The 25,214-nt window shown below is 50.6% G+C and overlaps 1 protein-coding gene across 1 annotated transcript; it reads left to right on the forward strand.

Annotated features, from left to right (window-relative positions):
* Window positions 1-549: 549 nt before the first annotated feature.
* Window positions 550-16,138, forward strand: LOC129737498 (ubiquitin carboxyl-terminal hydrolase 42-like). Its single transcript, XM_055728316.1, has 14 exons — window positions 550-565; window positions 1,142-1,342; window positions 5,959-6,069; window positions 6,145-6,247; window positions 6,394-6,461; window positions 6,624-6,694; window positions 7,241-7,323; window positions 7,559-7,667; window positions 8,005-8,145; window positions 8,361-8,461; window positions 12,052-12,178; window positions 12,373-12,481; window positions 15,762-15,945; window positions 16,039-16,138. The coding sequence occupies exons 1-14, from the start codon at window positions 550-552 to the stop codon at window positions 16,136-16,138; spliced, it is 1,524 nt and encodes a 507-aa protein (XP_055584291.1).
* Window positions 16,139-25,214: the final 9,076 nt, after the last annotated feature.

The following is a 25,214-nucleotide window of genomic DNA, read 5'->3' on the forward strand; positions in this document are numbered from 1 at the left end:
GATAAAAGTGGAGGCTGCTCTCTACCTCCCAAGCTGTATGCTGAGCTCTTCCACCCTTCTAGGCTGGCCAGACAGGCGCTATGGGTAGAGTTCCTGTTTGGTAATTCCTACTTTTTTGCCATTGCCAAGGCTAGGGAAGTAGGGAGGTGGCAGGCCGAGGCATTGAGCTCAGCGTAGCCTGACCCGAAGCCCACCTTGACTGATGGGTCAGGAAGGGAGACCAGAAACACAGCCCTGCAAAGGCAACCGTTATAGTAGCGGCCAGACAATGGTCACTCCTGCAGACAGGGTGGGCAAGTGTGGGCTGGAGAGCCAGAGGGCTCTGCTGCTAACAGTCGCTACAGGCAGTTAAAGCGACCACTCGAACACTTTTGAGGGCAAGTGTTGGCCTCTGTTTTTTATGGTGGTTGAATGATTTTCTTGAGCTCCACTTTCTTCATTGCAACCAGGTGACGGTATTGGTGCTGATCTTCTCTTTCTGGGCCGCATCTGGACATTCTTTGCCAGCCAAAGCTTCCTGCTCTGCTCCTGAGAGGAGCCACGGCCACAATGGGAAACGACTCCTGTGAGTAACAGCTTCACCAGCAGCCTTGGGCTTTGTGAGCCCCCAAATGCAATGGGCACGGCTGCTGCTCCATCCTGGAATGTTGATTGTGGGGACAACCTCGAGGGAATTCTGGGGTGTTTCCTGAGAGCAGCCAGGCCTACCCAGGGTTTTTTGATTGGACGCAGCAATTGATCATTTTGTCCCTCCTCTGCCATTCTACACAAGCATTTGGAAGATGACATTGCTCGTAGAACAAACTGACATCAGTAGGGTTCCCTTCTGGGCTTGGTGCCTGCTTGTTTTCGTCAAGTGACAGTCAGAAAAAGGGAAGGCTTGACCTGATCATTCAACACTCTAGATGGAAAGGCGGGTATCCCGAGCCCAGAAATCAGAGTGTGGGTTTGTTGGATTTCCAGCAAAAGAAGGAGGTGAACAGGCTTTTCCCAAACCTTTTCCAAGCAGTAAATGTCACAGGCAGCGTTGGGTTTCCCCTGTTCTGGCTTGGAAGTTGTAGCTGGTTGTCCTGGGTGCTCCTGCAGAGAGCTTGGCTTTTCAGATACGCTTCTGTGCAACAAAACCATCATTTCCCTGCAGTTGTTGCCGAGGGAATGGCTCCACCACAAAGGATCCTCTTTCCCCCGGAGAAGATTTGCATGGACTGGCAGCAAAGGCAGAAAGCTGGAGCAGGCCTCTACAATGTGGACAATACGTGCTTCCTCAACTCCGTGCTGCAGTGCCTGACGTACACACCCCCTCTTGCCAACTACCCGCTCTCTCATGAGCACAGCAGCTCCTGTGAGTACTTTTAGGAAGACCTCCTTGTCAGTCTGCTGGGCACTTCCCAAGCATCCCCAGAACCTGCAACGGGATGTAGGAGAAAAGCAGCCCTTCTTTGTCAGCTGCCCCCAAGCTGGTGTTCTGGGAACACTCAAGCCTAGAAGCTGCTTGTCCTATCAAGGTGTGTTCGCTCTCACAAAGACGCCTCTTTCTAGTCCCGGGTGTTGTTCCCGATTCCTGCAGGTTAAACTCTCTCTGCTGGTTGCACAGAAAACTTCTGTCAGTGAAGCATCCCTCTCAAGAATGTTTTCTGTGTACTGAGATGTCCTGGGCATATGTAGGACAAGGCCTCAAGGACAAGAGTCCAAGTACTGATAGCCTGATGAATAGAGACTTGTTAGAACTTGTAGGGCACAAGCCCTGGGAGCAAAGGAACAAGCTAACTGCAGACCCCTGAGCCGTTACAGTTGAGGAGGCAACCAGACGGACAGAGAAACAAGTAGCCAGATAAGGGAACGGATGGCGCCAATATGTAATCAAGAAAGCCGCGTAGAAAGAAACTCCCTAACCTTGGAATAGAAATTATTGCTAGGTCAAGATAAACTAGTAAGTACCTATTGTTCTAACGGTGTGCCTTAAATATCAACCAATCAGTGTTTTTTACGCTTAAGATTTAACCAATCAGTGTGTAATATGTAGAAGGTAGAAACATATATAATTGTAAGAAAATCACTAATAAAGGGACATTTGCTTGCATCAAGCTGCGTCCCGTCTCTTCATTCGCCGCAAACTGGTGACCCCAACGTGATGCGTTTAAGGATCTAACGTGAAGGGCTCTCGAATCGCCTATCTAAGCGACATGCAGCGAATCCCACAGAACTTTGAATGATCTGCTGAAAGGAAGCAGGAGCCGGCTGGCCATAAATCCCTCCGGAGTTGAGAGGTGAGCTGTGGGAAATCTGTAACGGGGAATCACGCTTCGTCCCCAGAAAGAGACGTATATGGACTCATAAAGGGTCTTCTAGTCAGATCAGGGAGTCCGTGCCTCAGTCTCCTCAAATGGTGACCCCTATGGTGGTGTTCCGAAGCCTTGGAAGAATAAGGACGGAAAAAAGACAGCTCGTGGAAGAGGGCTGCGTTCCGGAGGAGACGGCTTGGCTGAACGATCGTCTTGCTGTCTGGACCAGGCGGACAACCTAAACCCCGAGGATAACGCCTGTATGCATCGAGACAGGTGAGCAGCCAAGAAACCTTAGAGATTTTAAATATTTGAAGAAATTTTAAGAAGCTTTAGAAACCTGTACTCATTGAGACAGGTGAGCAGTCAAGAAACTTTAGAGACTTTGAAAGAAATTAAAGCGGTCAGCAGCCAACTGTATGATGCTGCCGCAGAGGGAAACTCCGTGTCGGGAATGCATTTAACATCTTGGTGGCAAATTCTGACTACTCTTTGCCAAGTGTGGACTAATTCTACTAACGGTGCTAAACCAGAGGAAGCTGTAAATTCCACCAACAGCGCGACTCTTCTCAACACACCGTCAGCGACGGCGATTCCGTCCACACCTCCTCTGCCCTCAAAGCTTCTGTCACTGATTGCAGCGACTCTCACAACACAGGACCAAGCACGGGAACAGGACAACTCGGACAATGATTTTATTGACACTGATAAACCTTTTGATCCAGGTCCTATAGATCTGGAAAAGGAGCTAGACCTTTCCCCCACCCCCTTGTCTCTCCTGATGCATTGATTGTATTTTGGGGGAGGGTGAAAGGGAGTCTGAGGGATCGGTGGCAGGAATGCAAGTGGGAAACACTTAAGTGATGGGTTTTGGGAGTCGCTAGGGCATGTTCAGTATTTTGTCAGACAAATCAACCTGCAGAGTGGCAGCCTGTGCAATACGAGGCTGTTAAAGAGTTAAGCAAAGCAGTGCGGGAAGGGAGGATTTATAATACATTTGCTATGTCCCTTCTTGAAGTAATGGCAGAGCCTTATACACTCACACTGCATGATTGGAAGTTATTGCTTTGTATGGTACTAACTGATACAGTATATGATGTGGTTATTTGATTTTTGTGAGCTACGTGTAGTGGCCTTGATTGAAAACCTTAATTGGGGAATTGCTGTTAACTATGAGCAGATAGCTGGAGCAATTAACTGTGCCGATTCTGTGACTCAGGCAAGGTATCCCAGGGACAACTGTTTGCAAATGAATGAGATGGCTATTAAGGCAGTCAGGATGCGGGAGTCTTGCCACAGTCTTGCAGGGTCCTAGAGAGTCACTAACTTTAATACTAACTTGATTGATCGGCTTCAGAATATTTTGCAACAAGTCGAACATCAGGAAGCTCAAGGGTTGCTTTTAAAACAACTAGCTGTGATAATGGCAATGAAAACTGTAAACGGGCAACTTTCACAATCGCAACCCCGACATGTGTCAAATGATTGTAACGCAGAACTCACAGCAGACTGTAATTCTCAGGCTGAGTTCTGGAATGCAGCATAACAGATTTTTGCTTCTCTAATCTCTTCTGTAAGAATAGTACACGCTCTTAACTTGCTTAGTAAATTAGGCTGCTAGCTTGCTAAACAAAGTAATACTACAAATACTATTTTTTTTTTTCTGGCTTATTAACAGATGTTGATTCTGTCCATCATATGTTGCTACAGAACCAAGTTGCTATTGATTTTTATTATTAGCACAGGGACACAAGTGTGAAGACTTTGATAGGATGTGTTACGTGAATCTGAGTGACCACTGTGAATTAATTTACAAAAGTATACAAAACTCAAAAGCCTTAAAACAAAGATCTGCAACAGAGCCAGGGGCGGGATGCCTTTGGTCTCTTCTCACGGCTGGGAAACTTTGGGCCATGACTCAAAAGTATTACAGGATTTATTATAATTATCTTTAACCACCTTGTTGATGTTTGCCTTATGTCTCCCATACCTTTTTTTTTCTGTATTCAGTGTTTAGTTGATTGTAAATTAAAGCAGGTCATGGTCACCCAGCTACACACACCCTTTGCCTCCTCACAATTAACAAGCATAAAAGGGGAGAATAGAGAATGTCTGAAGAGAGAGATAGGAGAGGAAACTGGAGAATTATTTGACCTAACAAGAGATGAGAGAACAGCTGGGTATTGTGAAGGAGACTAGGAAAGATAAACATGGTTATCTAGTGAAAAATAGGTATCTGCATGCTTGTAGTGATATATAGCTATGTAACTCCATGAATGATTTCTGCCCTCAGCCTGGTGGAGCATACAGCTGCCGTTTGTGTCCGGGCTCAGAGATGTAAATAGGGGCTTCTCTGTTTTGGTAAAGTGTTTCTCTTTGCATAAAAAAAGAGGGAACGAAGGGAATGACCCCAGAGGTATGTTCAGAGAAGGCATGCTATGTTTCGAACTTTTTGACTGAACCAGTTCTTGTTTGGTGTGCCCTTCCACCTATGTATAATGTTAATCCAAAAGAAGCTGATATTCTTTACACTTTGAATGTCAATAATTGTCTTTCTGTAGATACTAATGTAGTAGGAGGCTATGATGGGAACGTGTCGCAGGGGTTCTTCTCTTATCCAGAGTAACAGCAGGGAAAGCATTAAAGAGTTAAATCACCTTGTTTGGTAGGCAGTTAAGAATGTGAGTCAAAATTGCCGCTGCTTTTTGTTGTTGGTTCAAGGACGTGGCTGTGAGGATTTTGATGGTATGTGCTGCGTGGATTTTAGGCGCCCCATTGCAGCAACATGTTATCAAAACCTGAGAAAATGTCAGCCTTTTTTGGCATCCATTCACTCAATTGGCAGTATTGTTTGTTTGCTATTACCTTGGTTGCTGTCATGTTTGCAAGGGCCCTGCAGAACATGGCAAACCTGGTACTAGCTGTTCAAAAACAAAAAGGGGAAATTGTAAAACTGTACGGAACAAAGACAGTGGGTTATTTTGACATTGATAATATGTCTTAGTTGGTTTTTTATTTGTTCTATTACTTGTGCCTTGTTTTTGCTCGATTTCAGGGGTTCTTTTTGTGCAACAGGAAGGGGGAAATGTAGGACAAGGCCTCAAGGACAAGAGTCCAAGTACTGATAGCCTGATGAATAGAGACTTGTTAGAACTTGTAGGGCACAAGCCCTGGGAGCAAAGGAACAAGCTAACTGCAGACCCCTGAGCCGTTACAGTTGAGGAGGCAACCAGACGGACAGAGAAACAAGTAGCCAGATAAGGGAACGGATGGCGCCAATATGTAATCAAGAAAGCCGCGTAGAAAGAAACTCCCTAACCTTGGAATAGAAATTATTGCTAGGTCAAGATAAACTAGTAAGTTCCTATTGTTCTAACGGTGTGCCTTAAATATTAACCAATCAGTGGTTTTTTACGCTTAAGATTTAACCAATCAGTGTGTAATATGTAGAAGGTAGAAACATATATAATTGTAAGAAAATCACTAATAAATGGACATTTGCTTGCATCAAGCTGCGTCCCGTCTCTTCATTCGCCGCAGGCATACTGGGCCGTTGGCACCTGGGGAGGGCTAGGAGACTGTCTAGGACAACTCCAAGATCTCCATGAGGTTTCCCATCACAATGGCTCTTTGACTAACCTGACTGGCTTGCTTCCCTCCCTCCCTCCCTCTTCAGGTCGCCAGCAAGGCTTCTGCATGATGTGCATCATGGAAGCGCACGTTAACAATGCCTTGAACACCTCAGCCAGCGCCATACAGCCCAGGCACATCATCAATGCCCTCCCACGTAGGTCACCTCAGCTACTTTGATGTGCTTTCCTCTGTTGGTGGAGGACTGAAGTACTATCTTCCTCTTGATTAGGAATAGGAGGACATTTCATGCTTGGCATGCAGGAAGACACCCACGACTTCTTACGCTGTACTGTCACTGCCATGCAGAGAGCTTGTCTGGCTGGAAGCAGCGCGTAAGCACAAACAAACGACCTTTCAAAGTTGCCCAGACTTTTGGCTGCCTTGATGTACCCCCATCAAGGAAACAGTACGACCAGGGCTTGCAGGCAAAGGAAAACTCTTGGAGGAGATAACTCTCTGCTTTACTGTTTCCTTCCAGCTGGGACATCTCTTCTCAACATACTACCATCGTCCATCAAATATCTGGGGGCTTCCTGAGGTCCAGAGGTATGTTTCCACAACTTTTGCTCTCCTTACACTTGCCTGTGCCCTGCTGTGTGCCTGTGAGAAACAGATGAGCGTGTGGCTGGCTCTAGAAAAGATGAAAAGCATAAATGGGCACAACCTATCGACTTCACCTGTTGCTGAGCATTTCCGTTTGCCTTCCAGTCATGTGCTGCAGCTGCAAAGCAGTTTCCGATTCCTATGAGGCCTTCCTGGATGTGCCTTTGGATATCAAAGTAAGAGGGTTTCTCACTGTGCTTCAAGACATGCCAAGCTCCTTGTGGCTTCCCAGAATGTGTGCAGCTGGCCTTGAAAAGTGCACTGTGAACACAGGAGAGCTTGGTGGGAGGTGGGAAGTGGTATGGGAGGTGTCCTGCAAAGGCCATGGCAGCGGTCTCCCTGTAGGTGCTAGACAAGCACGCATTATACTCTCTGCACTGAGGGACTCTCAGCCACCATCTCTTTGCCTTCCCTCAACACCCACCTGGCTCCTAGGCTGATAGCTCGTGTTGTTGTCATTCCTGATGACCCTGCACACCATCGGCAGCTGAACTGAGCGGTGGCACAGTGAGGTAGCTCTTGATAGTGTCAGCCGGAAATCTCTGTGAAGTGAGGGAAATGTTCGGCATCATACCCTCTTTCCTCCTCCATCTGGCTACTCTTTGCAGGGTCACGGTGGGTCTCCTCAGCGTCATCCACTTGGGTCTTGTGGGCAACTCGTCCTGAGTGCTTGGGCGAGGGCATTTCCCCCAGCTCAGAGCTCTCCCTTCTCACCCCTCCAGGCAGCCTCATCTGTCACTGCAGCTCTGGAGAATTTTGTCAAAACCGAGCGGCTGGCTGGTGAAAACAGCTTTCGATGTAGCAGGTAAGAGGATGTCTAACACCAGATTAAGACTTGTACCTGTGTGGAGATGCTGCCTGTCATCGAGCCTCAGGAGGTTCGATGTACAATCAGGAGGCACAGCTTTTCTTTCTTACGGCCTAATGGTTCTAAAGAGTCTTGAAATGGCGTGAGGACGTGTGAGGTGGAAAAGGTTGTCTGGCTGCCTTGGGGCAAGCTAGGGTGCATTTCAGTGCTTGGCTCTCTGCTTGCTTTCAAGGTGTGACGAGATGGTTACTGCCCTCAAGAGGTTTACAATCGATCGCGTGCCCAAGGTTCTCACGCTGTGCCTGAAACGCTTTGATTTTTCCGGCAGGAAGATCGGCAAGGTGTGTACGCAATTGGAGGGCCACTTTCTTTCTTGTCCTGGAGCAGGAGATTTCCCAAAGCAGGATGCTCTGTCACAAGCTGTTCAGGTGGAGCTTTTGGTGTTCCCTTCTGGGGAGAGGAGAGCTCCTGTGGCAAGGCAAGCACATGCTCTGCTGCGACAGAGCTGCTCTGGCCGAGAACAGTTTCCTGCCACCCAAGGCGTTACCTGCTGCTTCAGGGACAAGAAGTGTTGATGAGCCCCAGAGATGTATTTTAACATGGCTGGGCCCCGGTCTTGGCACGCTGTTTCACGTGGTATGGCAGTATCCTTCCTGAGCCCTCTTGGTCTCTCCCCAGTTTGTGCAGTATCCCCAGTACTTGGATCTCTGGCCATACATGTCTCAGGGAGCTGCAGAACCGCTCCTCTACGCCTTATACGCTGTCCTGGTGCACAGCGGTGGCAGCTCCTTGGCAGGACACTATTTCTGCTACACAAAGGTAAGGAGCCACTTCCTTTGTCACGGGGAAGAATGTGTGCTGGGGAAGGGAAACTGGCGGCGCTCTTTCTGGCAGCCAAGGTTCTGGGGGAGAAGGTCTCCTTACCGGCTGCATTGGATCTGTGTTGGTGGACTCTTGCTTGTGTAGTTTTCTGCCTGTGTTTTTCCGGAGAAACCACGCATTTCATCTCCAGATATCATTGCCTTTATTTACAGGCCAGTGATGGACTGTGGTACCAGATGGACGATACGCTGGTGGATCGTTGCGACATAAACACAGTTCTCGCGCAGCAAGCCTATTTACTTTTTTATGTCAGGTAATAGCCACTACCAAAATGTGTCGAGAATACATTTCCCTTTCCCGGTTTGGCTATTTTCCTTCCAATCCTCCTGAGTCTTTCCATCCTAGCAGACAGTTACTACCCGCATCATTCAGTGCTGTCCAACGTGAACTGCCCCCCGTCAGTACTTCCCTTCCCTTGCTGGGCTTTAGGCTGCTGCCCCGATGTAAACTGCTACTTGTCTGCTCTCTGTAGCTGTTTGATACAGAGAAGAGTCCCTAAAGCGGCCTACAGGGAAGATTTGGGGGACTCCTGATCAGGATGTGTAGTGATTGGGTGAGGGGCAGCAGTTTTAAACTTCAAGAGGGTAGATTTAGAGTCGATCTTAGGAAGAACTTGTTTACGGTGAGCGTGGAGAGACACTGGCAGGGGTTGCCCAGAGAAGCTGTGGATGCCCCGTCCCTGGAAGTGTTCAAGGCCAGGCTGGACAGGGCTTTGAGCAACCTGGTCTGTTGGAAGGTGCCCCTGCCCATGTCAGGTGATTGGAACTAGATGACCGTTAAGGTCCCTTCCAAGCCAAACCATCCTGTGATGCTATGATTCTATGAAATGGAGGCTGTAGGGGGTATGAAGGCGAGGTCTTGCTGTGACAGGGGCAGACCTAGTGGGAAGACCCCAACTGAATTTCCCATATTCTTGTCTTGACATGTCTTCTCTCTGTCATAGAAACCACTCCAAGTAAATGAGTGAACCCCAGAGGGGGCTGCAAAGGCAGCTCTAAACAAACATTGATCCTTGTTTGTTCTTTTTCTCCCGCAGATGCTCTGCACCCAGCGCTACTTGGGAGCAAACCCCGCTGAGGCAGGGAGAAAAGATCAGATCCCCACGGCGCAGCTATGATCTCTGCAGCCAATTAGTGGAGCACAGAGAGTACCACCAGTCATCAAAGAGGAGGAGAACGAGTCCTCCAAGTCATCGTCATGCTCCCAGGATTGACACAACTCAGGGGCTTTCCAACAGTTTTTCCGAGTCACCTCTTCCACCCAGGGCTGCTGAGGAGAAAAGCCTGCTGAGGCAGAGAGAGCGGAGCAGATCCCCACGGTGTGGCTATGATCTCTGTAGCCAGTTTGTGGAGTACAAAGAGTACTACCCCTTAGCAAGGAGGAAGAGAAGAACGAGTCCTCCAAGTTGTGACCACACTCACAATGATAACGCAGCTCCAGGGACCTCTAACGTCAGCTCCCAGTATTCTGCATTCAGCGCTGCTCGGTAGCAAACCCTGCTGAGGCAGAGAAAGTGGAGCAGATCCCCATTGCACTGCTATGGTCTCCAAAGCCAGTTAGTGGAGCATGGAGAGTACCACTGGTCACCAAGGAGAAGGAGGAGAACGAGTCCTCCAAGTCATTGTCATGCTCCCAGGATTGACACAACTCAAGGGCTTTCCAACAGTTTTTCCGAGTCACCTCTTCCACCCAGGGCTGCTGGGGAGAAAAGCCTGCTGAGGCAGAGAGAGCGGAGCAGATCCCCACGGCGTGGCTGTGATCTCCGCAGCCGGTTTGTGGAGTACACAGAGTACCACCACTCAGCAAGGAGGAGGAGGAGGGTTTCAGTGCACTACAGATGCAGCTGAGAGAAATACTCAGGGTGCTGTGGTGGAGACACGGGCGGTTTGCAACCCTGGATGAGCGTGGAGCACAGCATCTGTATCATGGAAAATCAGAGAGGAGGAGGAGGAGGAAGATCCAGGAAGCACCGCAAGTGACTCCAACTTTGAACAAGCTGCACAAAAAGCACCAGCAGCCCACCCTGTCCCTCCTCCCAGTGCTGCCTGTGGTCACCAAGAGCTCAGAGGGAGCTTCCAGAGACTGGGACAGCTCCACCAGCTGGCCCACCTGCCCACAGGACCATCGATGAAGAGCTTTAATCTCTCTTCAGCTTTGGGGATCACCTTGCAAAAACAACACTCATTTGGAACCCACCGGCAGAGAAGCCAAAGCCAGAATTAAAAGCAGTTGTTGGCCTTGCACAAGTCACTGAGGGGGCATGTACTTCTCTAGGTTTTGGGGGAGTTGGTGGAAATACCCAGTGTGGGAAGTTTATGCCACGGGGTTTTGAAAGCTGTGTGCTTGCATGGGCCCCTCTTGACATCTCTTCCTTTTAAACATGGAGTTCAAGTCACTCAAATGGAAAAGGACTAGGTGAGCCGACAGCGAGCAGGACTGAAAAGGACTGAACAGCCGGGCCCAGCGGGTGCTGCTCGGTGGCACCAAGTCTGGTGTGAGGCCAGGAACTAGCGGTGGCACCAGGGGTCAGTACTGGCTGCAAACCTCTTTGACACCTTCCTTAATTAATGGTCTCCACGATGGGGCAGAGGGCACCCTCACTTTGGTAAATGACACCAAAGCGGGAGGAGCGGCACTTAGGCCAGGGCATCGTGGTGCCATCCCAAGGGACCTGGGCAGGCTGGAGAGAGGGGCTGACTGGGACCTCATCTAGTCCAGACCTCCTTCAGCATACACAAGCCAAGCCTGTGTATAACAATGAATATGCAATGTACCATGATGCTTATAGAGTGAACAATGGAGGGGAGAAGTTAGAGGAGAGTCCATCGTAACTTTGTCCCATGGGTCTCCGGTACCCAGTGAAAGCACAGCAGCTGCTTTGACTGCTCCGCCATGTCCCTGCACCATGACGCGCTCAGCAATTTTTCCAGGCAGAGTACAGAGGCGCTAAGGGGGCCAGAGGGACCCTGCAGGGCTCCTTGGGGGACTGTGGGACAAACAGAGTGCCTGGGTCACCCTGACTGCCTCAGGAGGGCTCCCATGATCTGGCTAGAGAGCTACACAAGGCTCTGGGGCATTACAGACACCTATGGAGGAGTGCCGTGGAGACTCAAGGGGAATGGTCGAATCTAGGGTCCAGGCCCCGAGTCCAGTGGGCTTTCTTTTGGTGCTAGAGTCCCTGCAGAGGGGTCTGGGGTGCAAGGAAGGGCTCAGGAGGCATCCTGGGTGGACTAGAGCGAGCCTAAGACAACTCCAGGGCAAAGACAGCTCCAGCGCACCCTGGGGCAGAGGGTGCCCAGGGCCAGGTGGCCTCCACAGCCATCAGGGACCTGGCAACAGGCACTGTGATGTGTGGGGGGCAGGGAGCGTGGCATGGGCTTGTTGTGCTCATCATCTCCCTGCCCCTTTGCAGTGCCTTGATGTTGCAGCTGGTACAGGCACTGCCCCCCAGCAGCGCAGGGACCCTCACACAGCACTCCAACTAACATCACTGGCACAAGCTGCCCAGAGAGGCCTCTGGAGACATTCCAATGCCACCTGCACAGAATTTTGTGCAACCTGCTCTAGCACAGCCTGCTTTTACACGGGGGTGGACTAGATAATCTCCGGAGGTTCCCTCCAACAATGACCACTGTGTGATTCTGGGACTTGTGGCACTTTGGTTGAGGAAGAAGATGTCAGGATCCTCAGGCAACCCAACGTCTGACTGCCCTCCCAGTCTCCCTGTCCAAGAAACCTGCCAGTCCTCACTAGCAGAAATTGGAACTCCACACGTGGGCTTGCAGATGTGCATGAGCACTGCAGGGCAACAGCCTTCTCTCTCTTCCCCATCCTATACTGCAGGGCAAGTGCAGATGTTCTACGGAGGGACCACCAGTCCCCACAGGCCCTGCTGCCCTCCCTGTCATGCAGTAGCTCCTCTACCCTGGGCTCCCTCTACCGCGTCCCAGACCACTGGCCTGCTGTGATGGTACAGCCAGTGGCACTAACCTGCATAGCACATTCCCAGTCCCTCAGGGCCACTCGGTGCCAGTGGGGAAGCTGGGAATCGCCCCTGGCCAGGACTCAGCAGGAGTTCCTCATGGATGTCAGGGAAACAGCACAGAGCCCCATCCATGTGAAGCCACACCCAGTAGCCCCTCAGCCATAGCTGTGGTTACACAGAACCTCGCCAAGGAGCTCATCCGCATCGTCCAGGACACCATCATAGTGACCAAGCAGTACAAAAAGTTTTTGCAAATGATGATGGCCAAGTTGCGAAAGGAAGCCTGTGGTGGGACCCCCCTGCAGTGCCCTCCTTCCCCCCGCCAGGAAAGAGGAGCAGCTCTAACCAGGCCTGCTGCAGCCCAGAGGGTGCCCCAGGGCCTTTGAGTGGAGCTGCTGGGGGCAGATGTAGACTCAGGGAAGACAGCAGATGGGGACAAAGACCAAGGGCAGGACACGGTGCCAAGCAGAAGCAGCCCTGTGCAGATGGGCAGAAGGAGCCCGGTGGGGGTGACGAAGAGGAGCCCCTTGGCACCAGGCAGAATGAGCTCCATGGGCCTGGGCAGCACCATCCATGTGGGGCCGGGCAGGAGCACCCCAGCAGAGCCCAGGCCCCAGCACCGGGAGCCCGTGGGCAGGGCACGTGGGCAGGTGGCCTCAGGACTGTGCCAGGCAGGACTGTGCCTGCAGGACGGCTGCTCCTGGCTGTGGGGCTGCCCAAAGGCTCGGTGGAGATGCGACTGCTGGCCCCACTGCATCCACTTCTGCAAGCCCCCGTGGTGGCAGCGCTGCTCCCAGAAGAGCAATGGGTTTCCCTGCCAGTGAGCAGCTGGCAGGGTGCAGGGCTGGGAACCCCCTGGGCTGCCCCCCATCTGAAATGTTCAGTCTTTTTTCTATCCTAGTGCTGGGGCTCATCCATCCGTCCCACAGCTGGGGCTGTGTCACTCTGAGTGCCTGAACCCAGTGGGGACAAGCAGGCATTGGGCACGGCTTGCACCCACAAAACAGGGGGTGGGGGTGCCTGGTACCACAGTCGGTGGCGTGTGGGGATCGGGCTGGGCTGGAGAAAGGGGCCGGCAGAAACCTCATCAAGTCCAACAAGTGCCGAGTCTGGTGCCTGTGGAGGAACAAGCCCAGGCCCCGGCACAGTCAGGGGTCACCTTGCTGGAAAGCAGCTTGGCAGAGGAGGTCCTGGTGGGCCCCTCAATGAGATGCCTACTGGGCAGGGGACTTGGACCCCTTGCAAAGGGGGGATCCAGTATGTATTGAGACGCCACAGTTAATCCATACACCACAAACACAAAGTCTTGTTGTCCCCGGGTTGGCATATTCAAATGCCTAACAAATGGGGTAGGGGCTTGGTCCCTTAAACACTTTTTGTCCAATACAGATAATAGAGTTGAAACACAGGAAATAAATCCCTTACCCCATGAGAATACTCTCCTCAGGAATTGTTTGTGAACAATTAGTTGTGAGTCGTGGAATAGAACCATGGTATACCCCAGACTTGCAAACCTTTATTCCAGACATGTGACCTTGTTGGGGTTTTCTTGCACCAGGGTTTAAACCTGGAGATCCCATATGTTAGGCAAAAACTACCAATCGAGAAAACACATTGAAATATATGTGGTTTCACTTACTATCAAAACAAAGTGGAATTTTGTGAGGGAAGGAAAAGAAAAAACCTGTGACCTATCAACATGCTCCACCGTTCAATATCCAGCCCCTCAGGGTCCTTTCTGGGCATGTTCAGATGGCAAGTTGTACTTCACACTAAATAGTTCCCTGAAATTATTTACATATGCATAAGGCACTTGTGTATGTCACTTTGCTCCTGTGGGGCTTTCTTGGGGTCTTTTGAGACTACTGGTGGTCAACAAGTTGCTGAACTTTCTTGGGGCACATGCACTCTGCTTGTATTATAGAACCTCATTTATTCTCGGTGCTATATGGTTTTGACAGCAGTGCTCTGTTACCCCACTTCCCTTGGCTATTGTTATAGCCCAGGTGCCTCAGAAGGCTTGCCACCCTTTGCTGAGTTTACTCAATAGGTCTAGTTAATCACTGCTTTAGCTGCAGACTCTCCTGATGACTCTTTACAACTTAATCCTGTCAGCGAGAAGCATCCAACTCTGCCACTGAAGGGCAGCAGGCTCCAGTCACCAGGCTGCTCCCCACAGGGCACAATCCCTACTGCCTGGATCTCGGTGGTGAGAAGCTGTATATAAAAATGAACTATTTTCCAGCAAGGGAAGCAAGGCTTGAACACACATACTCTGGCTGGTAATTCTCCCAGGCAGCTGCATATTCCCAGTCCCTCTAGGGGACTGGGCTTCCCCCAGGGCTGCCCCAGCCCAGCCTGACTCCAGCTGCCCGGGGGCCCGGCACGCTGGGGGGTGGGAGCTCCCACACACACACACATCCCCGGGCAGCCAGCAGGCAGGAGACACCCCTGCGCTGGCCCAAGGGCCTCCCTCGCCCCATGGCCGGCCCCAGCCCCCACTCAGCCTGGCCACAGACCCAAAACACGCTGCGACCCCCCAGCCCAACGTGGCTGCCAGGAAGCTGAGGGTGGGCAATTACAGCTGCCAGCACACCCTGGGAACAACATGGCCATGGGGCAGCCCCAGGCCTACAGCTCCCAACACGCCCTGGGAACAACATGGCCATGGGGCAGCCCCAGGCGTACAGCTCCCAGCATGCCCTGGGAACAACATGGCCATGGGGCAGCCCCAGCCTACAGCTCCCAACACGCCCTGGGAACAACATGGCCATGGGGCAGCCCCAGGCGTACAGCTCCCAGCATGCCCTGGGAACAACATGGCCATGGGGCAGCCCCAGGCAACAGCTCCCAGCAAGTCCTGGGAACAACATGGCCATGGGGGAGCCCCAGGCCTACAGCTCCCAGCATGCCCTGGGAACAACATGGCCATGGGGCAGCCCCAGGCATTTAGCTCCCAGCATGCCCTGGGAACAACATGGCCATGGGGCAGCTCCAGGCCTACAGCTCCCAGCATGCCCTGGGAACAACATGGCCATGGGGCAGCCCCAGGCAACAGCTCCCAGCATGCCCTGGGAACAACATGGCCATGGGGCAGCCCCGGGACTACAGCTCCCAGCATGCCCTGGGAACAACATGGTTGCCTGGCAGCCCCAGGCCTACATTTCCCAGCATACCCTGGGAACAACATGGCCACCTGGCATCCCCAGGCCTACAGCTCCCAGCATGCCCTGGTATGTAAGGACAGAAAATAATATTGTCTCAACATCACTGTTTCGCTACCGCCATTTTCCTGTTGCCGAGCAGAAGGGACTTTGTTTACCTACTTTGTGACCACAGCATCCTGTTGTTGGCAAGAAAAAGCCTCATTCGGGACGGCTGCCGCTGGAGACACGCTGCCCGTCAGAACTGGGGCTGGGGAGCCAGCACAGTAACACCTGGGCACGCGGGCGAAAATTGTGCGAACTAAACTATTTTAGGAGAACTGGGCGGTTTTCCGGGGAAATGGTGTGGACTGAAACCTATAACTGCTGGGGCTCCGCTCACTCTTGTGCTCGGCGACTCGGAGGTCTCCACGGACTTCACCGACTCCACCTGCTCCACCCGCTCGCTCACCTCCACAGAGTCTGGGACTTGGACAACCGCGCCGAGACAATACATCACTGGAGTCCTATATTGGTGGTGGTGAACAGATGCGCCTCTCCCATTCTCTTGCTTAGGGATTCTGACTTTCTCTTCCTCTCTGTCCTATCGTAAGTATTAGTTGTTGTAGAGAATAAAACTTGTAAGCTTGTATGGCATCCGGCCTCGTTTGTGCCTTAATCTAATTCTTGGGATTGTTTAAGAACCATCCCCGATATCGACTTCCAATATCGGATCGGGACAGTACCTCAGGTGGGACCGCAGTGTGAGCCCTGCGCTAGGAGCCGTGTATCCCAAGTGTGAATGTAGAGGTTGGGCCTTGTTTTTAGCTTGGTTCAAAGTGAACTGTGCTGACTGATTCTCTCATCAGAGCAGGCAAGTCTGATCCCTGAGAGAATATTGTCATGGGTGGAAGAGTTGAAGTGCAAGGACTGTGTCAACAAACAGGTGGTTTGAAAAGTCTTTTGGTTCAAGGATCTGGTACGGTTGTGTAACGCCTTTTGGTTTTACAAAGGTGTCTAGTAAATCCAAGTGTTCCTGCCTGTGTCCTAGTAGTGCAGAGACCTCTGTACTTTCTTTAGACTGATTGATGTGTAAGATCTGGGGTTTTTTTGGACAGCTCTGAAAATTGTTCAGAAGGTGGCTTGTATGTTGGGTGAAATCAGTCGTCACTTCCATAAACCTCTCGCCTGGTAAGAAGACCTGTGGAAGCTAGGAGGGTTTCTTTTTTTTTTTCCATTTTTTGTTTTTGGTTTGGTTTGGTTTGGTTTTTTTGTTTTGCTTTGTTTTGTTTTGTTTTGGTTGGTTTGGTTTGGTGTTTTGTTTTGTTTTGTTTTGTTTTGTTTTGTTTTGTTTTGTTTTGCTTTGCTTTGTTTTGTTTTGTTTTGTTTTGTTTTGTTTTGTTTTGTTTTGTTTTGTTTTGTTTTGTTTTGTTACTGGGAGGAAAAGCAGTGATTAAGTATCACTCTGTGATACCCCCAGGTGCAGGCTGTGTAGTGCATTTGAGGTGGGTCGTTCCTGTACAGCCAAGACGGAGCCCAGACTCCTCAATGCTTTGCGCACTGGCAGTGGAAGCCTTTGTGCAGCTGTGGGGACTGGCTTTCTGTGCTGCAGCATGAAAAATAAGAAACACTAGTGTAAGGCTGACAGAGAAGTGGAAAGGAATGGAATATTTTTTGCTGAAAAGAGTATGTCCTGTAGTTTTCAAGCTCTCAATATCTCCACGTGGAATTTAAAACCTGCTTTTAACTATGCTGTTCTGTTTCAATGAGAGGGAAGGTGTCTTGTAGTCACAGATGATCCGTTCTGTTAATAAGGTTCTTTGCCTTCTGAGTTGAGCTTTCTTGGCTTTACATGAAAAGTGCCTCAAGCTGTACGATTTCAGGAATTACATCTACATGGGGATTTAGAGACAAATGAAAAAGTATGTCATCTTATTGTTTCAGTATATGAATACTTTTAAACAGTATTTGCTGTGTTTTGAGCAACAGACCCGCTTCCCATGCACCTACATAAACCCCAGTTTCTCGTGAAGCCACATGCAGTATGGTTTGTGATGTGATATTTACTTGATTCGTAAGCCGTACTATGCTGTGCTCTTCTGGGCTTGTCATAGTCCTTTGAAACACAGCCCTGCACATCAAACGAGCAAGCTGTGTAATCTGCTTTCCCTCATAATGTAGAGCCATGTAACTGTCATCAATACAGGCAGAACAAATCTAGTTGAGGGATTTGTGGGCTACTGTGCGAATCGTGGTGTTCCAGGAATTTGCCCATGCTTACTAATAAGTTCCTGTATTTGAATAGGAATGGGAACATGACGGTACCACAGAGCTGATCCGATGTCCACTGCCATGATTTTCCCTTTTTCAACAAATTATACCAGGGCTGAGCAACGACAGAAAAGGCAAGAATACGGTTACATCAGAATGCAAACTTGTAGTTCCAGCATACTAGATGGATTGTGCCCAGATGCTTTCTGTTCCAGTGTCTCTGGTGCAACAGAGGCAGCTCCTCTAACCCACCAGACTCCTTGGAATCTACCTTCTTGTGCTGGCCCTTGGCACTTTGATTCTGGGACTTTGAGTCCAACTTGATCAGTGTTTCCCAAATGGTTTTCATTGTCTCTCTAATGCTTTCTGTCCCTTCTCACCCGCTGAGGATTCCATCAATGTACCGATACACTGTGATGCCAGGTGGAATAGATCTGTGCTAAGACTACAGCCAGAGCATTGTGAGCAATAGCAGGGCAGTGTTTATATCCTTACAGAGGCCTATTGAGAACGTACTGAGTCCCTTTCCAGGTAAAGGCACGCTGGGCTTTATCTTGGATGTGGAGCGGAATCTAGAGGAACATATCTCCCATATCAAAAGGAGCCTTCCAAATCAGGGAGGCTCCCTGTATTTGTGTCACCAGCTGGGTCTTGTTGGGCACTAAAAGGGAGTTAGCATTTAGCTTGCGGCTATCGAGAGTTAGGTGCCATTGCCCGTAAGGCTTTCTGACTGGTCAAAGCAGAAAACTGTATGGAGAGTGGGCTCTAGTGCTGATACCTCTCTTTTCTAAATGTGCCACCACCCCATCCATAGCGGAGTTTGCTGCTGCTGTCAAGGGGCATTGTTTTAACTGGTAACTGGAGAGCGAGGAAGAGGTGTGGATGGTTGTAACAGACAAATTAATTTCCCTGTTCCATTTTTCTCCCACATCCACCCAGTAATTATGTGGGGCTCCCTATCGTCTTCCTCATCTGCTGTCACCAGAGAAGCAAAAGACCATACAGACCGGCCAGGCGTTTTCCTGCACCGACCATATGGCAGGTCAGATCCCAAAATGTTACTCTCAGCTTCTCCAGCGAGCAATTCTGCATCTGCCATTTGTTTTTCCTGGCCGGGGTAGCCATAAATTAATTTTGGCCACTTAGCTTTCCTTACTTACTCCCTCTATTCCGGTATACCTTACTTTGCGGCAGCCAGGTTGTGTAAGTAATGCCTTGGCCGGGGTCAGCAGTGACTACTGACATTTGGACAGCTCCATCAATTAAAAAGTGCACAGAAATTTTTTTGATCCAATTGGAATACTGAGAAGGGTTTCGGGGCCTTTCTCAGAGTGCCATACACTGCATAGTCATGTGTCATACACAGGTTTGGTTACTGGTTTTTCACTTCTAATGCAAATACGTATGCATCCTCAATAGCACTACTGATGTGTTTTACCTAACTACGCATGTTCTCCAAGCAGGGTCTTGGCCTCTTTCGGGTGGAACTATTTGAGTTGGAGGTCGCCATCTCCCACTGCCGCAATTATCTTTGTCCTATTTTTAACTCATTTTCTGTTGGTGTCAGTGGATCCCAAGACCTTACCAGCTTGTGTTCTCTTGCTGCCAGAACTTTCCTCATTGGAAGGCTTCTTCCTGCGCAACGTAGCTAACGGTGTTCTTTTCACGACCTGGTCTTTGTTTCTCACCCCTGCCAAGGCTGCCTCCCTTGATGGGAAGTCCCTTCATTTGAAACTGCTTTAGAGAGTGGGTCATGTCGGTGGAGGTGTCACCTAGACAGGGGAGTGTGGAAGGTCAGTTCTCTGCATGCGGCAGGGGCTGCATTAATCCCTGTCTCCCACTGCGTGAATGACCGCAAGCAGAGGCACTGTGCACGGAACATCAAGCCTTTAATGAATTAAGAAGGAGAGATATGGGAGAGGGCTGGGGCTGTAGTGGGCGGGTGCAGGTCACACGTCACAGGGATCTGTGCTCCACACCTTCTCTATCAATATATCAACAGCGGTCAGGGCAGTGTGGGGCACTTTGTCTCCTGGAGTCCCTCAGGGTTCTGGCTCACTTGGTGAGCACGGAGTCGCTGTTGGATGCCCTCTGCTTGCTGCCGCCCACCTGCTGCCCACTACAGCCCGCAGCTGTGCCGTCCCTGTCCAGGTTCCCCTCCCAGAGGGTTTTGGAGCTTTTTGCCACCTAGCAGACCACCATCTTCTTGCACTTCCTGGGTGTCATGCTGTCTTGTAGGGAGGTCTTTAGCATCCTGGGGGTACCAGCCAGTGCAGGGTGCTTGGCTTTTTTGCCAGCAGCCTTGCTCGATCTGGGCACCACCCGTCTGGAGAGGACACCCAGTGGTGACTGCAAGTGGGTCAAAATGACCCGGGGCTGCCTCTGCAGTGCCTCCTCCACCAATTGGGCCATGTGGGGCAGATGATGCTGAGCGGCAGCCGTGTGTCTGGCCAGGGGACTCTGCAGCAGGATCTGCAGGAGACTCTCTGGGGGACCATTCTGGGGACCCTCTGGTCTTCTGGTCTTTTGGACCCTTCTGGTTTTCTGGACACTTCAGCTCTCCTCTGAAGTGTCCATCGTACCCACCTGAGAGAGCTCCATGGGACTCCCTGGCAGGCAGGTGGGGAGGAGCGCTGCCAGCCCACCCTGCTTCCCCTTGGGGTACAGCAAGGGGGTGTGAGAAACTGCACCGGTGAGACCCACCATCGCCATAGCAGATGTGTTTTCTCAACATTGCTATGGCAGGAAGCTCATGCCATCACCACAGTGAACGATCTGTACATCGTTAAGGCAGGAAGATATCACTGCTACAGAAGAGATTTAAGGCAGGAAGATCACACCACTGCCACTGCAGAGGTTTAAGGAGGAAGCTGACTGACGCCATGGAGCAACAGGGGAGGCTGATCCTGCAAAACTTAACCAAACCCCTGTGCTTGTGCCCAGACCGGGGGTCAGGGGGATAAAGGTACCTGGAGGCCCCTGAGGAATGTTGGGCACGTACACCATTGCCGGGTGGAAGGTGTGGTGTAGCAGAACAGCTTGTAACAACTCTATAAAAAAACGGAACCACCTAACATTGGATGGAACGTTCTGCCACTGGACTTGGAAACAAATCGGACTGTCGGGATGCTGCAGCTCCGGGTGGTAGCTATTGCTCTGAACTCTTTTATTTTTCCTTCTTTCTTTCTTTTCTTTCTGTCTTTCTCTCTCGCTCTCTCTCCCTTTGCATTCACAGACTGATTGTTGGGCAAATAAAGTTCCTTGGCTCTTGACTCTGTTTTGAGTCTTAATTCTGTTCCCAAGAAGACAAACAGAACAATGCTCCGGTCTCAGACCAGCATGCGACAGGGGGATGTTGCCACCTTCCACCAGGAGGAATTGGTGTCCTCCTGCGTCGCGGCCGCCAATTTTTTCTTTTGGACATTCGCCCTCCATCATGTACTCCAAGAGGTCAGGTGAGGGTGGTGGTCAAGACATGGACATCAGGGACACCACTGTCTGTGTCTTTGCTGTCCCCTAGCCCTGCAGTCACTGTCTGCTGTGTGGAGCAGCCACCATTTGCCACGTTTTCTGAGAGCTCTGGGAGCTTGTTGAGAAGGGTTGTCAAACAGCAGCTGTTGAGAACTTTAGGGAGCTCCAGGATGCTGTCAAGCCACGTGAGCGGGTCACTGCTGTCCATGGTGGACAAATGCTCATCCTGAAACTGATGCTGTCCTCTGCCAGCTCAGGAGAGGCCTCATTGAAGGCATCTGGCCACAGCTCGGGCAGGTCCAGGGGCTTCTCTGGGCTTGCTGGGGTGGTCCCCACTTCTCAAAAATGACAACAAATCCAAGCCACCTCCAGGGCAATGCAAGCTTTCCTTGGCACGGCCACCCATCTACGGGCTCTGCCCTCCCAGACCTCACCTTGGGGCTTTGTTGTGGTTTTGGCAGAGGGCAGCATGCCAGCAGTGACTGGTGGTGGCATGGTCGGAGTGTTGAAGCTCATGCCGAGCACCTCTGACACCATCGGCAGCTGGAGGGGGAACCTCTCTCTTGGGGGAAGCAAAGGGGGGTGATGGGGTGAGATTCTGGCCGGCAGAGCTGGTTGGGGGTTACCCGGAGGGCAGGAGCACCACGAGGAGTTTGCTGCAATATGTGCCGTGGCGGCTGGCCAGTTGGCATTTGTTGGGGCAAACAGTGTTCTGTCCCCATGGCAATCATTCTACCAGCACCTGCTTCAGCCAGCGTTGTGATGGTTTGACTTTTAATTCTGGAACAACTGCCCATCTCAATGGTTTCCCATCCTGCTGATGCTTTCCTGTGCTCAGTGCAGATTTCCCATTCCCACCGTAGTTTCCTGTTTCAGCTGTGTTTTGTTTTGGGAGTTGAATTTCATGTGAAAGGGGAAGACACGGGGCCAGCACCACCAACCCTGCAATGCCAACATCTGTGTGCTGGCCAGCCTTCCTTGAGGGTGGAGTTGGGAGGGGACCTTGGGGTACTTTTGGGTTGTTTTTGTCCTCTCCACTCTCTGGTCTGGGCCAGAGGTCAATCTTGGTCTTGCTGTCAGGGTAGCAAAGCTGTGTGGCGTTCACATGCCCCTTCCTGGGGAACGCTGGTGGGGCTGTACTGGGGGTCTGTCCTGGCTGTGGAGAAGCATCATGGGGTAGTGGGCAAGCACCCTTCCCTACGGGGTCTGCCAGTGCAAGGGGTCCACCAGAGGTGCGTGAGAGCTGCAAGGAGCCTTCCCCTGCACCTCAACGTTTCTCTTGAAGTGAGGGGCCCAAAATGACAACACAGTGTCTTAGGTTTGGCTTCAGCCATTTACAAGGGGTCGAACACTGCCTTGGTCCTGCTGACCACACTGTTTCTGGTACGCCTTTGTTCTGATACAAGCCAGGATGATATTGGCCACCTGGGCACACTGCTGGCTCATGCTCAACCATCTGTCAACCTGAACCCTCTGGGTACTTTCCCACCAGGCAGCCTTCCAGCCACTCTGCCCCACGCCTGTAGCGTTGTGTGGGCTTGTTGTGACCCAAGTGCAGAACTGAAGGGAATGATTTGTCTAAGACCTCCAGTGAAACTTATCTAATTGAGGGAGGTCTGTGGGAACTCATGAAGAACGGACTGCAAGAGAAAGAACATAATGCAATACGACTAGTGGAGGTTTAGGCCGCAAGGGCATTGCGACCTTGGGGCCTGTGGTTATACAAAACAGGATGTAGGTCCGGTTATAACCGAAACTGTCAGCAAGCATAAGATTGAGGCATACAATAGAAAGTACCGAAGCAGAACTTGTAACCCTAGGAAACGAAATAAGCAGAGTGAAGAGGAACAGCGAATAAGGAATTTAGCTTTTGCAATATGTAATCACTTTTGCAATATGTAACCAATGAGCTTTGTGCACGATAATCTTAGACTATGTATGCAGCCTTATAAAAGAAGCATGTTAAGAACAATAAAGCAGATCTGATCTGATTCCACCTGACCGGGTCTCCGTCTCTCAATCGCGGCAAATTGGTGACCCCGACGTGATACGTTTAAGGATCCGACGTGATGGGTCGACGAACCGCCTAGCTGAAGCGGCCTGCTGCGACTCTCACAGAACTTTGAATGATCTGCTGAAAGGAAGCAGGAGGCGGCCTGAAATCCCTCCGGAGTAGAGAGGTGAGCTGTGAGAAACATGGGGAATCAAGCGTCGGCCCCTGAGAGAGACGTATATGAGCTTATGAAAGCTCTTCTTAAAAAACATGGGAAGAGCATTCCTGGGCAGGATCTTAAGACAATTCTTAAGTGGGTTCAAGTTAAATTACCTGCTGTAACCGCATCCACTATTTTTACACGAGACCTTTGGGATAATGTGGGAGTGAAGTTATGGGATGCGGCGACTACGGGGAATGCTGAAGCACAGCGTATGCTCCCGTGGTGGAGAAGCATTTTTGAGGTTTTAAAAGCCCAGGAAAACAATCATAAAAAAGACTCAGACAAAGAGGAAGACCCCCCCCCCGGTGTCCCCACCGTTACCGGAGGGAGCAAAGCCCTCGGCACCACTGACAGTATGCGCCGCGGAGTATCCACCTGAAGACGACCCCTTTGACCCGGGACCCATAGACCCTGAACAGGAGCCAGATTTATACCCCCCCGACCCACATGATGTGTGGGCCAGCATTAGACGTCAAGCCTTACAGGAGGGGGAACTGGAGATTGCCAAAACGATAGTGGCTCCTGTACTCTATCCGCGAGGCGGAGGGCGAGTCGGAGGGGGCCAATGGGAAGCTTTATCTTTTTCGGTAGTTAAGGAACTGCGTCGTACTGTTACTGAACATGGACTTTCTTCACCATACTTTGCAAGTTTGTTATCTTCTGTCTTTGATACATATGTTATGACTCCACATGATTTAAAATCTTTGGCGCAGCTGCTCCTAACACCGACTCAGTATACTTTGTGGGAGGCCCATTGGAGGGGGGGACTCCAAGCGCTCCTCTTAACTTATGCGGGTCATAACAACAATGCAATTGCTGTATTGACTTTGGAACACCTTACAGGCACGAGTCGTCATTCTAACCCGGCAGATCAAGCCCGAATCCCACGAGAAGCTCTTGAAGCGATTCGTGAGGAGGCAAAAAAGGCCTTTTTTAAGGTTCCTGACTCTCAAAAACCGCAGAAGGCTTTTACCACTATCACACAAGAACCTCGAGAACCCTATATGCAATTTATCGATAGATTAAAACAGGCTTTGGAACGCCAAATAGATAATACGGAAGCACGGGAAATTTTGTTGTTAAAATTGGCTGTTGAAAATGCTAATGCAGATTGCAGAAAGCTTTTAAAATCTCTCCCGAATCAAAACCCTACTTTAGTTGAAATGATCGAGGCATGTAACAGAATCGGTACTGTAGATTATAAATTTGAGGCCATGGCTGCTGCTTTTGCAGCCATGCGTAGCCAGTTGGGGAATTGCTATAGCTGCGGTAAACCTGGTCATCTAAAGAAAAATTGTCTGGCTATTAAGGCTGGCGCTAAGCCCAGAGTCCCAGGAATTTGTCCTAGATGTAAAAAGGGTCGTCATTATGCTAATCAATGTCGGTCCAAGTATGATTTGCAGGGACAACCAATCCAGGGAAACCGATCTCGGAGCGCGGGACAGCGATGCGCGCAGACACAAATAACGCCGTCACCCTTCAACAATTCCCAAAGAGGAGCAGCAGCAGCGCCTCAAGTCTTCGCCCAGCAACAACTGGCAGCGCAGGATTGGACCTGGCAACCGCCCACACAGTAACGTTACTTGATTCCTCGGTTCACTTATTGTCAACAGATGTTTCAGGACCCTTACCCCCAAAAACACAGGCCTTATTGATAGGGAGGTCTTCTACAACATTATCTGGTCTTTTTGTATTACCAGGTGTTATTGACTCTGATAGTACTGAAAACATTAAAATCATGGCATGGACCCCGTTTCCTCCCTGCACGGTGCCGGAAGGTAGCCGTATAGCACAACTGATCCTTATGCCCACAAGCAAAGATTGTTTAAATTTGGACCAGCTCCAACAAAGGCAGGGTGGGTTTGGTTCAACTGGGGACCCACAAATTTTATGGGTACAGTCTCTTTCTCAAAAACGGCC

The sequence above is a fragment of the Falco cherrug genome, chromosome 16, assembly GCF_023634085.1.
Source record: "Falco cherrug isolate bFalChe1 chromosome 16, bFalChe1.pri, whole genome shotgun sequence".
NCBI classification, from domain to species: domain Eukaryota; kingdom Metazoa; phylum Chordata; class Aves; order Falconiformes; family Falconidae; genus Falco; species Falco cherrug.